The following is a 13,640-nucleotide window of genomic DNA, read 5'->3' on the forward strand; positions in this document are numbered from 1 at the left end:
TTGCCTCAATCCACCTAAAACATAAGAAATCCAACATGCATCGTATCCATTTATATGTACACATTCTCAATAACACATTTCACACAAAAAATAACAACATGCAACTACAAAAGTGATTGAATTGTTTCCATACCATTGAACCAAAACCATGAAACTCAAACTTTCCCCCAAACTATCTGAATCATAATCAAACCATACACATTCTAATTCCAGTCAAACAACATCTAGTTTGAACAACACAATAATTGCAAAACGAATCTCTCCTAACTGCCCTTACCTCACTCCAAGCAACAAGAGGAAGAAAATAGAAGAAGATGAAGAAAATTGAGCTCCCTAACAAACTCCACACACTCCATAACTAAAACTCAATGCTCTCGAAACCTGAATCACATCATTGTTAAGCGATTTAACAAGCGTACCAGTCTTACAAGTAGCTAGTATTAAGTAATTTATCATTTTTTTTCAAAGGAGTTGTGTAATAAACAATAATAAATACAATTAATAACTAAATTAGACAAAAAAATATTCCATAAATTGATGTTAGTTTATAAAAGAAATAAAAACTATGCAAAAGAAAAATAAAGTTCTTTTTGGTGTTTTATCATATAGTTAGAAGGTGGTTAAGATTAGAGATGATATGTCAATGTTGAGATTAGACTTCACTGAATCTCACTCTTATGCATATAATCACTCAAATCTTTTTTTACATTTTATGTTAATGTTAACCCACTAGTTTACTGAAACCATAATTCCTTATAAGAAGGAGCCTAAGTTCTCTTATTAAGCATCAATCTTTTGAATACTTAATAAAAAAATTTGCATTACTAACAAGGTTTAAGACAACTAACAGATCATGTTCTATTTCTAGATATGGTTGATAAATCTACAACAAACATTAAGAGTAGAAACAAAATAATGATATTGAAATGGAAAGACACACACACACACAAATTTAGCTCATCATTTTCATGAAGAGCACAAAAACGAAAATAAGATCAATCATGGAAGATGGAGAGCCAAGGAGAATATTGAAAGTCTTCAAGGAAAACCCTAGAAGCACCCAAAAAGCTCCAATACTCGTCCCAGGTGTGTCCCAATCAAAGAATGCCCTTAATCCCTCGATACGAGAGGAAAAAAGGAGCAAAAAATGTCATGTCATAAAAATGGTGCCTAATGTAGGTTGACCCACATGTCAAGCAGAAACATCAGAATGCAAAAGAAGAGCTCTATACCAAGGACATGTCGGGCATGGGTACGTAGTGTGGTGCCCGACGTTGAAGAATTTGGTGCTATTTGCCAGATTGACATTGGGTATGGGTAGAGTGACACTTGGCGTTGCTGCTCTTCAAGGAAAGGCCTTTAGAAACTCTTCATTCTTCACTTCTATGTATCCTATCTTACTTGGCTTTCTCCCATTGTACTTCTTGATCAATTGTTAGAAAAAAAAAATGGAGATTAGTGGTATAGTTAAATGACAGTAACCAATATCTAATTAATTATATAAAAAAATCATCAAAATGAGGACTAAATTAGTTAAAATCCATGGAAGAGTTGATTTTTTTTAATATAAATGACCAATAATTATAAGAAAAATTAATATTATCAGTCACACAAGAAGATTAACAATCTCGGGGAAAGGATTCTTTGAACAACAGAAGGTTAAGGGAGAAAAAAAAACTCACAGACTCATAGTACTTCTCTATAATTTATCTCTCTAGAATCTGGAGAATTGAATTTATGATTCTCAATTCTCAATAGAAACTTTATATATCTTCCCCTCTCAGTGTAACACTATAAGTTGTATAGTGATATAATTATTTTAAGTTGTTTCGTGTTGTTAAGTTGAGTTGTTGCTTTGAGTTGAGAAACTCTAAGACTGAGGATTTTGTATGAGTTTTAATAGTGTTGAGGGTTTCTCTGGGCAGAGATTCAACTTGATGTCGAGAGAAAGAATATATAAGGTTTCTATTTAGAATAGAGTCTCATATTCTCAAGTTCCCAAACTTAGAGAGAGGATGTTCAAAGAGAAGGACTCTAGTCTATGAGTTTCCTTCAACTCTAAATCATCCCCTCTTGCTTTCTTGATTCTAAATAAAGTTTGTTTGTTGGTTCAAGTCAGTAAGAGCCTTGAATCAAGCTATTTGTCTACTCGAAGTTGTTTTCTTATTCTTCTTCTTCCTTCTCCTCTTCTTATTGACCTAGAGATTTTTGAGGTAATGGAAATTGGATTTATTATGTTTTGGATGAGTTTCTAGCTAATGAATGATTTCTAAGTTGCATGTTGTGTGAAATTTCAAAGATTTGTGAATATGTTGGTGAATTCAAACTAAAAATCATGTGGGAAGTTTGGGCTTTTGGGCTGTGAATAAATGTGTTGATTCGATGTGAATTTGTTGTTACACGTTGAATTTCAGTACATTTCTGTTTTGGTTATGATGTATATAGTTGATTTGTAATGTTGCATGTTTGGAAATTGTTGAGTTTCAAGCTTGGGTCAAAAATTAGGTTCTGCATATGTAGAATTATGATATCACATCGGGCATTTCTTCAAGGCATCATTCCAATATGAGGCTCTCTGTCTTGATCACGTCAAACGTAAGATTGGTGGTGTCGGGCATGAAAAGAGAGACTTGTCTCAGGTTGAAATGGTGTTTATCATGGTTTGAATGACGTTGGGTGTGATAGCATTAGGAAGTCTCTGACTTGGTGATGTTGGGCCCAAGGTTGAGTGGTACCTAGCATGGCCAAATCAGAACTCTTCGTCTGGATGATGTCGGACACCAGTATGGTAACACTGAATATGAATCAAACAAAGACTTTCTACTTGAAATGAGGTCAAGTGTGACACATTGCCATGCTAGGCACGAGGTCTCAAGGGCCTTTGCCTTATCCACACTAAGTGTGGATGTGTAGTGATGGGCGTGGGCGAGGCAAAGAGTTTCCTACTGAGATGGCATCTAGCATTAGGTGTGTGGCGTTAAGTATTGATTGTTGAAGGAAAACATGTTATTTGATTTGATGAATTGTTGAATACTTGTTGACTAAGTTGTTTAATGACTAAATGAAGATGAATAAGTTGCAAGGATGTTGTATGTAATGATTGTGTTGTGAGTTGTTAGTTGAAAGTTGAGATAAGTTGTATGTTGTGTATCTGTGTTGAAATTGTTATATGCATGAAGTTGTTGTGTTGTTGAGATATTGACAATGCTTTAGGCATGGTGTTGTTGAGTTGTGATGACCAACCTAGGGCTAGAGGAGAGGTTTTTAAAGTTTGTATATCTCATTATGTGGATATCGTGTTGTGGTGCTTTAAGAGCCCAAATTGTTGAAAAATCCTTCTTGGAAACTTGACCCTTGAAGTGGAAAAATGTGTTGAATCTCTTCTAGGACTTAATTGGTACCGTGTATGAGCTAGGTCGAGACACACGTGTATAAAACGACCAACCAAGTAAAATATGAAGTCTAAAACTTAATTCCTAGTTGAGTGTCAGAAGGGCATAGTATTTGGAGGGTAATTGGTGGGATAATCCCATAAGAGACTTAGTTAAGCTAGCTAATGTCATGGTAGACCCATACCTAGTTATTTTACCCTAATAATGGTACTAGACTTCCTTGTTTAAGTGACAATATTTGAGAAATCAAGTTATTGTATTGTGGATTGATATCCAGTTTGTTGTTGATCTAGCACGTAAAAAAGATCACCATGTATTATTGGTTCAGTGGGGTCAAGCCACTTAAACTGTTTACCATGTATTATAGGAGATCTTTTAGTTGAAATGTATGATGACACATGCAGTTGTTATGTTGTATATATGATGTGTTGATTTAATTGTGTTGTTCATATGCAATATTGCGCTGTGATGAAGTATGTTGATGTCTTGAAAACTAACCTGTTAATGTTGTGTTGTTTAAGGTGACCTTGTGTTGTAGTAAATATTGTTATAAAGTTGATGGAGTTGAATGTATTGAAATAATGATGCTGAAAATATGAGTTGTGTTGTAAAACCTTGTTACTTATGATTCTTGTTGTATATGTTGATGCTTTAAACTCTAACTTATTCTTGCATGTTTCCATGTGGTATGGGAGTAAAGCATAGATAGGCATGAGGTGTTTGGATGCTATCATGGAGTAGTATAGTTGTATATGAATTGCTTGACTGACAAATTTAAGTTATATAGTTTACATTTACAAGATTATTGTATCTATATTGCATATATTTGAATAGTTGTTTTTATCTTTATATGTAGGCTATATAGTACATACTTTTGTATTTGTAGATATATAACTCTAAGTTAGTAATTTTTTCACTACTAGTTATTTGTCGTTGAATGTACAAATTATAGCAGATCGTTATACTTAGGATCATCTAGATCTTTGATCAGAGATCCTTAAAACTAAACTCTTAATAGTTTTTTAACTCTCTTAGAGTAACTCTACACACCTGAAGCACCTAGTAAAGTATTATTTTACAAAACAACAATTGTCAACTTACAACATTACATACATCATATTTAATAAATATCATAATAAAATATTATAAATAAAAAGACATGTAATATTAAATTTATTGACAATAATATGTAGTGAATTAGTAAGAATAAATATTAAGAAATACATTATTATATGTTTATATTTATATTACTATATATTTAAAAAATTTCTATTTTAAAATATATTTTTAGAAAATAATCTTTTAAAAATTTAAATTAGTAAAAGCATGAACACATTAAAACATATATTACATGAGAAAAAAATACTATGAACGATCATGTAACACGCCAAGCTCTTATTATAATAAATTTGTTGAATTTTATAATAATTATCTTAAAATTTAAAAAATAAATTAATATAATTATTATGAAAAAAAAAAAGTTTATCATATATCATAAATCGATAATTAATGAATGATAATGTAATTTTTTTTTGGTATACTGGAAATTTAGAATGATAATGTAAATAAATATTATAGTATCGATATATATATTATTTAATTCATAGTATATTAAATTTAATAAATATCACAATTAATATTATAATATAAGTTAAATTGACTTCTAAAAACTTTAAATACTATATTTATCAAATATAATATGCAGTCAAATTGTTAATATAAAAAATTAGGAGAAAAAGCATTTTATATATTTATATATTAATGAATTATTAGTACTGGGGGAAGAGACATGAAAGATCATACGTTCTACAAAAATATATTTTAGTATTTATTATGTTTATTTAATAATATGTAACAATAACATTATATTAATTGTATATTATATTGAAAAAGTTCTCTATAATTAATGCTATCTTTTTAATTCGTGGGATGTACGGATTAAACAAAATATGCGAATACAGAGATTGATATATTTTTAAAATAATTTTTAATAATATATAATTAGTTTTAACTTTCACATAATAAATGAGTCATGTTAAAGTTTTAAAATCTAATATCTATGATTTCATATGTTATATGACCCTCAACCCGCATGATAATTTAAAATAATAAAATCAAATTAATCTTATAATTATAAAAATACCTTTTTATCACATTATCTACTAAACTTTAAAAAAATTATAAAAATTTAAATAATTAATTTTATATATTAAACACAAATTTTTATCTTATACAAAAATATTTTTTTAAAAAAAGTTATGAGAGAATAACCTCTGAAAATTTTCTAAGATTTTAAAGTTCGTTTTTACGAGAAATGTCCATAGTACCCCTAAAGTTAAGTAAAATACTAGAATATGTGTAATTAACATTAATAATTCTAAAATTTCTCGATAAATATTATATTATACAAATATATTATTTTAATTAATAAATAATTTTTCTAAATGTAAATAAACAGTTCTTCCCTTATTTAATTTTCTAAAAAAAAAAACTCCTAATTAACTTTTATTACTTCCAAAATTATTAAAGATACCAAATTAAGTCTAAAAATTGTTTTTCAACGAAATTAATTCATATATGATGTAATATTATTTTTAAAAAAAATGATAAATCATGTGAGTACCCTTTTTAAAATATATTTTAAATTTTGGATCACATTTGGCTTGTATTGACCCATTTTTGCACATTATTTTTGTACATCTTATTCTAAATTATCAAAATATTTTTAAATTACAAATTACCTCTAACCCATGTCATTAGATAAAATATTAGTATTTAATAATTTTTTGAATTTATACTTAATTAAAATCAATTAATTATATAGGACTCTTTAGTATTAGTTGTGCCTTAAATCAAGAAGTTTTGGTCCATTTCTTCGACTAACTTCAATTTCACAAATTTGTTCAGAAACCAAGCATTCCATCCAGCTCCAAAATGAAGAGGTTTCCAACATTTTGGCATTAAATCCACCACAAAACCAACATCAATGGCCATCACCATTCATTGAAAATTTTGTGATTATCAAGAAACAAAAATCATTTTCCAGATATGACATTCTCATAATTTCAAATAATTATTTTGGACCACAAAACCATTTTTTTTTATTTGTAAGAATCGAACTTAGTGCTGAATCTAACAACTCACACACACACACACACAAAGGCTATTTAACCAATTGAGCAAAACTCCGATGATAAATAAAATCATATAGAAACATGGCTTTTCCGGTGGATCATACACAAAAGAGAAACATATTTCTCTTGGATTTTAAAACAAGAACAAAAATTTTATCTTGAACTATATGTTCCTTTAGGACCCAAAACACCAACAAAGCAAAGGTCTTACCAAGCCAAACAAAATTTAAACAAAAGAAAGGAAGGAAGGTAAGCTCCCTCCCCTTCAAGACTTTTAAAGTTTGGAAGTTTTGAGAGGTTGGAAAGTGTAGGATCTTGAAACCTTTGAACTATCTTCTTCCAAAAATCAACATGACAATCGACAAGGGAAACTTCTCATGAATGAAAACAAAGAGAATAGTGTGGAAGGGGAGAAAATTTTCATGGAACCAAAGAGAGAAAAAGTTGGGAGGAAAATTCACCGAACACTAACAAATGGAGACACTTGGAGATGAAGTAGAACAACTAAGTGTGAAACCACTTAGCCCTTGGTCTCCTTGGGGCAAGAGATGATTCAAGTTCTACTCATCAACCCTTTTATAAAATGTCTTATATATTTCAATGAAATTTTAGGACAATTTGGCACAAAGAAAATTCAAACAATTTGTCATATAAATAATATTATTCATGTAAAAATATTTAGACTAATTATGTATTGAAATAAAAACTCAAAATCTATTATCATTTCAAAAATATTTACCAAATTTAGGTGATAAATAATTTTCAAAAACATGTTTTAAAGTCAAAAATGGAAGACAAGTAGAAGCTTCCATTAAGTGAAATGGAATGCATGTTTAATTAGAAGAACAAATTTCAATCGTGATTAAAATTAAAATTAATGAAAACAATATTTATCATTTATGTATGAATATTAACTTCTTTTACCTTTCGTACATATGACAATGATTGTAAGAATATTTCCTTTTATGTTATCTCTTGAGCACTCAATTGATGTCGTAAGCTTTTATTATTCTAAAAAGAAGTGAAATTCCAAACTTAACATGTAACTATCCTTTGAAAGCTTTTACACTTGAAAGCCCAATTCCTATATACGTGACAGAGAATTCAGATTCGACAGAACTCGCTTGCCTCTTATATTTTTTTTTATTATTATTTTTAATTATAATATAAGGACTATCATTAAAAGTTTTCACTTTTTTTTTGAGTTTTTTATTTGAAATACTCCTATATATATTACTAAATATATATCTTTAGTCTCCTAACTTTTTACTAAAATTCATCTTAATCTTTTTATCTTTTTAAAAAAATTATTTTAATCCTATAATTCTTAAATTTGAGTTAATGTTGTTTTTCTGAAATTTAAAGACATTTTGATCCATTACATTCACCTATAAAAAAATATAAGGACCCAACTAATATTCAAACTAAAAATGACTAGAAACATGGTAAAAATGAGTTCTATAAATAACCAAAAAAAATATATAAAATTTTTCAGATTTATAGTTACTAAAGAGACTCAGTTTTACGTGATTTTTATTGTATTTATATAGTTTGAACATTACTTGAAATTTATAGTTTTCATATGAGTAAATTTAACTTGACAAATTTGTGTTCTTATATTTTTTTTCACATGGAGCACAGAATACGACCCTTCAGCTTTATTTTTTATACAAAGAAAATTTATTGATTTCATTTTTATACAAGAGGCTATCGAGTTTTGTCTTGTCTCAATTCTCTGTAATGTATATTGGATCTAGGCTTTCAAGTGTAAAAGCTTTCAAATGATGGTAACTTCATAAGTTAGGCCACACACACGAATTTCTCTTCTTTTTAAAATAAAACTTTACATCAATTGAGTGCTCAGGAGATAACATTAAAGAAGATATCCAACAATATTTTTACATCACAATTATTTAACCTTCTGAAATCTACTATTGTAGCTAGTCCACAAACACCTAAATCAATTTTAGCTATTCATAGCTGACATAACAGATCAAAGATGAGAGAAACAAGGGTTCTACAAAACCTTGTCTTTGTGTTTTTTTTTGGGTCTTATAATGTAACCAAAGCCAATGATGTTCATGAAAATCACACCAAACTAAACCAATGAAACAGAATTTCTGAGCATGACCAGTAGACAAGGAAAGCATTCTCTTTCTAAACTCATTATGAACACAAAAATTACAACACCAAGCAGGGAAAAAGGAAAAAAAAAAATGGTCCTACAAGAATCCCTCAAGTCTAAGGTATGTAATCATTTTCAATAGTTGGTCTTGTGCGAGTCCCTATTGCCAAAGGTGCTTTGGTGCCTCCAATTGAAGCCATCTGCAAAGCTTCATTGCTCTCAGCAGCCCATTCCAACTGCTGAATCTTCATACCTTGTTTGGTTCTCCTCACTCTTGCAACCAACAAACTCAACATGATCAACAAGAGACAGCCTCCAACCAAACATGCCACAATGATCCACACCTTGTACTTGTTCCCACCACCACCTTCCTTAAAATCAGCAGCAACAGCAACAGCAGAAGCAGGTGCTGGAGTTGGTGCATTGGACTCCACCACAATAGAGAAGTGCCCTTGTTGAACAGTTGAACACACATTCCCATGTAATACTACATCAAATTGCACTGAACCATGTAGATCAAAATACACACACTTTGGCACTAACCCTTGTGGTGCTGGTTTCACATGAGGGAACTTAATCAAAATTGGCCTATCAGAGGCTCTAAGGTACAACTCAGGTAAATCTGAAGCAGACAAATTAGCACCACTATATGACATTAGACCTAAAACAGGTGCCAAATATGAGTAACCAGGCAAAGGGTAAAATTTTTCAGACCAATTTCCCAAGTTGTGGTACACCAAAACAAGCCTCTCCACATAAGGTTGCTCAACAACCCCAATTGGGATCTGAAACTCTTTGTACCTTTCAACACCTCTGGTCCTCAAACTACCACTCCTGAGCCTCATTGCTGAAACTTCGACCCCAGTTAGGGTTCTTGGCACTTTACCATCATAGGGTACCCCAGTTTTTGGCCTCAAAAAGGCCTTAAAGGCGCAATCTTGAAGAATGGCATCAAGGGCGCGTGACTGAGCACTTGAAAATGGAAGTAAAATAAGCAATGCCAACAATGAGAGCAGTGCAAGGAAACCGGTTCCAACCCTCATCAAGATCTCATTCGTTCAGTCAAAATTAAAGCAAAACCCACCAAGAATCCAACACTGAAAGACACACACAGAGACTAAGAAACACAACAAAGAATGCAACACAGAGAGAGAGAGAGAGAGAGAGAGAGAGAGAGAGATTACAGTTTAAAGGCTAAACCACACCAATTGACCATAAGCTGTTGAGCATTCTGTGAGTTTGTGTGGTGCTGCAGATGCCAATGGCGAAAAAGTTAAAGAAAAACGGCAGAAACCCCACCCCAAGAACTCAAAATCGGATCTTTCTGTGGTGGGTTGGTGGGAAAATCTTGAAATTGTTATCAAAGATTCATTTTTTTTTTTACCAGAATCTGGTTGAAGAAGAAAAAGAAATGTGGTAGAAAAGGAAAATGGGTTGTGAAAAAAGAAGAGAAAAAAAAAAGGTAACAAATTGGAAAAATATCAGATGAGAATCAGGAAATGTAGGGGGCAACTTTGCCGTTTGAGATTGGGAGAATGCTCACAGTAATGTACATGATAAATGTTAATGCATGCACATTCCTCCCTTCTGCTCTCTTGTTTTCTTTTGTGCTTTATGGGACCCCTAATTTTACAATTTATTTGGTACATTTTTATCCATGAATATGATTATTAAAGTGTTCTCTTCATATACCTTTTGTTTAAAAAAAATGGTTCTTTTTTCTTTCAGTACTTAATTTTCTGTTCAGGTAATCTGAAGAGTTATTATTACATTACTTTATAGGAGGATTTAACATTTCATAAAATTGTGTAGTTGATATTTTCTTTTAAGATTATGAATAAAAAATCCAAGAATGAGGGACTCGTACACTTGTCCTCTTTAATTAAGAATTAGAATTCAATTTTTAATTTACACAACAAGTCTTAAAGGCACCATGTTATTCTTGAACCAGGTTATTATATGGTTGTTAAGTGAAGAAAAATCCTAGGAAAGATGAAAAGCATAGCGAAATGGGGGTGTCAAATCAAGGAGGTACAAAGCATGTGAACTTGTTGCATTGGTTGAGGTGGAAATAGCTGATAATTGCAACTGTAATTTAATGGCACACAGATAGATAATAGTCAATGCCACAACTAACTTCCTGTGTTAGTGGGTTCTTCAACTGCCTAAATACGAAAAAAAGGATGTCACAAAGTTAAGCAATTTGATCAGATTGCTGCCGCAGGTTGTAAACTTGAAAATGATTGAACATCATAAAAAGTTAATGAGGAATTCAATTTTTAAACACGGACGGTTATCAATTTATCATAAACCCGTGTCAATTGTCATACACCAATAGTGCTGGTCCCTTTATTTATTCTTTAAACAATTTTAACATATTGGGGTTTTTCTTTTTTCAGTACCTGAACTGAATGAATTATTAAATATTTTTTGTTTACTAAAATTTTCAGACTAGATGTATAGGTAAGTAAGAATTCCCTTATATTTCTAACAATATTTGGTGGGTCATCACTACATAAATACTAATTGAATTGAAAAAAAAAAACGGCATATAACTTTTTTTCACATATGCAAACAAGAAAAGGTTTAAATTACCATCTCAGAAAGGGAGATCTTATAACATCATCCATGATCGATGACACATCTCAAAAAGGCATTAATTTACTAAAGAAGAAAAAAAAATCTGAGTAAGTTTTTTTTTTTCTTCTCTAGAACAAGCAAGTAATATATTAATATAATCAATTAATAAAATTGTTTCTTTTTTGGTAATAATAAAAAAATTGTTTCAGTTTGATTAATGATATTAAATTTGAATCTTGAATATACACTTATGTTAAATATTTAAAGAGTGAGAGTTTTATCATTCTTAATAATCTTATTTAAATCAAATATAATTGTCTTTAATGTAGGATATTGGTGTTCCAAAAATAAAAGTTAAATTGATTGCACACTTTAGGTACATCTTTGTGTCTTTAATTAGAAAATAAGTTGAGTGTTGTTCCCTAAACAACTCCTTCAATATGAGGAACATGTGAAGGAACACCAACCGTAAATGAGTCACAAGCTTTAGTATGTGTTTGCATTATAGACGCGAATTTTTACGTTTAACTTAAAGTGATAAATATTAACTTCTACATAAATTTACATTTGGACGTAAAGAAAAAAGAAAAAGTTACCTTAGAAAATGGATACGAAAAAGAACTTTCTAGACAAGAATATCCACACACGTGAATCTCTTGATCACAAAATATCAGTACCAAAAAGAAAGAGAAACGAAACTAGATCCTTGTCTCTCGGTTGAGCATCTTTTTAGCAAATGCATTTGAGGAAATTGTCTACTCATGATTCACTGTACACCATGATGTGCACACGAGTAAGGTTTGGACTTGTGAAAGAAAGGATTGTCAACTATACACTTTTTTAACAATTTTTTTTTTTGTTTTTCTTAAAATATCTTCAATTGAAAATTTGTGCTGAACTTGTAATCTTATATACCTTGAATAACTAATAATTATACTATTTTTATAAATAAAAAAACCTAAAAGATGGGAGAAAAACACAAGGCTTTTTGACTAATGATGAGTATCTAGATAAAGCATATAACGATTATTAAGATGAGATACTAAACAAGTAATATGAATGAATATACGCAAAAATATATGATAAATAAATACACTAAACAATACAGAGAACTCAAAAAGAATAAAACTGTATACTTCACAAGTTTATGATTTTACCCTTCATTTGGTGACGTTGATTTTGTGAATAATTTGGTTGAGAGGAAAGAAACATGTGTGAATTAAAAAAAAAAAAATTGTTTTGTTTTAATAGTGCAGATAAAGAGAGGAGAGAAGATTAAAGTTGAGGAGTCCCAAATATTTTTTTATAACATTAAAGTAGTGAGAAAAATGTAACTAAAGTTGTATCTTATGAAGGATGGAAAGATATTGATAAAAAATACTTCAATAAAAAATCGATGAACCACAAAACATGAGTTTCTTGGATTGCCTTTTCAATTGATTACACTTTGAAAATAATTAATTGAAACACATCATTGCAAGTGAATATTCGGAATCTGATTGAAGTACCTACAACTTTAACAAAACCAATCCCAGTTGTCAGAGAGAAAGGGTTGAGTTAAAAATGTGAGCATCTAGGTTTGATCTTCTTCGTCATCGTTATAATATATTTTTATAATAAAAAATAATTAATTAAAAAAGGTGTTAACACCTTCCATTAAATTGAATGAATCTACTAACACACTAGTTTAATCAATTAATTATAGATTCTAATTATTATGTTCCACCACTAGTGATTCATGTTAACAAAGTAGTTATGTAATCAATTATTTATTTATAAGATCGATTAAAAAAAAGTTACTCACTACGCATGAGAGGGAAAAAAAATAGGCTTAGACTAAAAATATTGGCTTGTTTGATAGTGCAAATAAAGAGAGGGGAGAAGATAAAAACTTGACTCATGTATATTTTTTTATTTCGCTAAATAACATAAAAATACAACCAAAGTTATATTTTATAAAGGACAAAATAATATTGACAAAAATACCTCAACCAAAAATCCGTGAACTACAAAATGTGTAGTTTGTTGGATCACCTTTTTAATTGATTAAACTTCTAAAATAATCAATTGAAACACATCACCATTTACAAATTAGACACAATCGATTAAAAAAGATGTTAATAGTCCTAAACCCTTACTTTGAATTGAATTAATCCACTTACTCAACACTAATTTAATCAATTAACCGTAGATTCTAATCGATGATATTTCATTCCAAATGACTCATATTAACAAAATAATTATGTGATCGATTAATTATTTATAAAACCAATTAAAAGAATTGCTCACTGCGCATGTTATTAATCAATTTTACAAATATTATGTAATAGATTAAATAAATGTTTGGATGTTAGCTATTTTTTTAAGGCAGAAACTTCATATCATAATTTTTTTTTCATTCAAAGTAAA

General features: G+C 30.0%; 1 protein-coding gene across 1 annotated transcript; it reads right to left on the reverse strand.

Annotated features, from left to right (window-relative positions):
* Positions 1-8,660: 8,660 nt before the first annotated feature.
* LOC109817234 (uncharacterized) lies at positions 8,661-10,263 on the reverse strand. The gene is made up of 2 exons (XM_083071293.1): positions 9,836-10,263; positions 8,661-9,748 (listed from the first exon to the last, which is right to left on the reverse strand). Exon 2 carries the CDS (start codon positions 9,692-9,694, stop codon positions 8,768-8,770), a length of 927 nt encoding a protein of 308 aa, XP_082927419.1. The 5' UTR covers positions 9,695-9,748; positions 9,836-10,263; the 3' UTR covers positions 8,661-8,767.
* Between the last annotated feature and the right edge of the window lie 3,377 nt (positions 10,264-13,640).

This window comes from Cajanus cajan, chromosome 3 (genome assembly GCF_000230855.2).
Source record: "Cajanus cajan strain Asha chromosome 3, NIPB_CcT2T_4, whole genome shotgun sequence".
Taxonomy (NCBI): domain Eukaryota; kingdom Viridiplantae; phylum Streptophyta; class Magnoliopsida; order Fabales; family Fabaceae; genus Cajanus; species Cajanus cajan.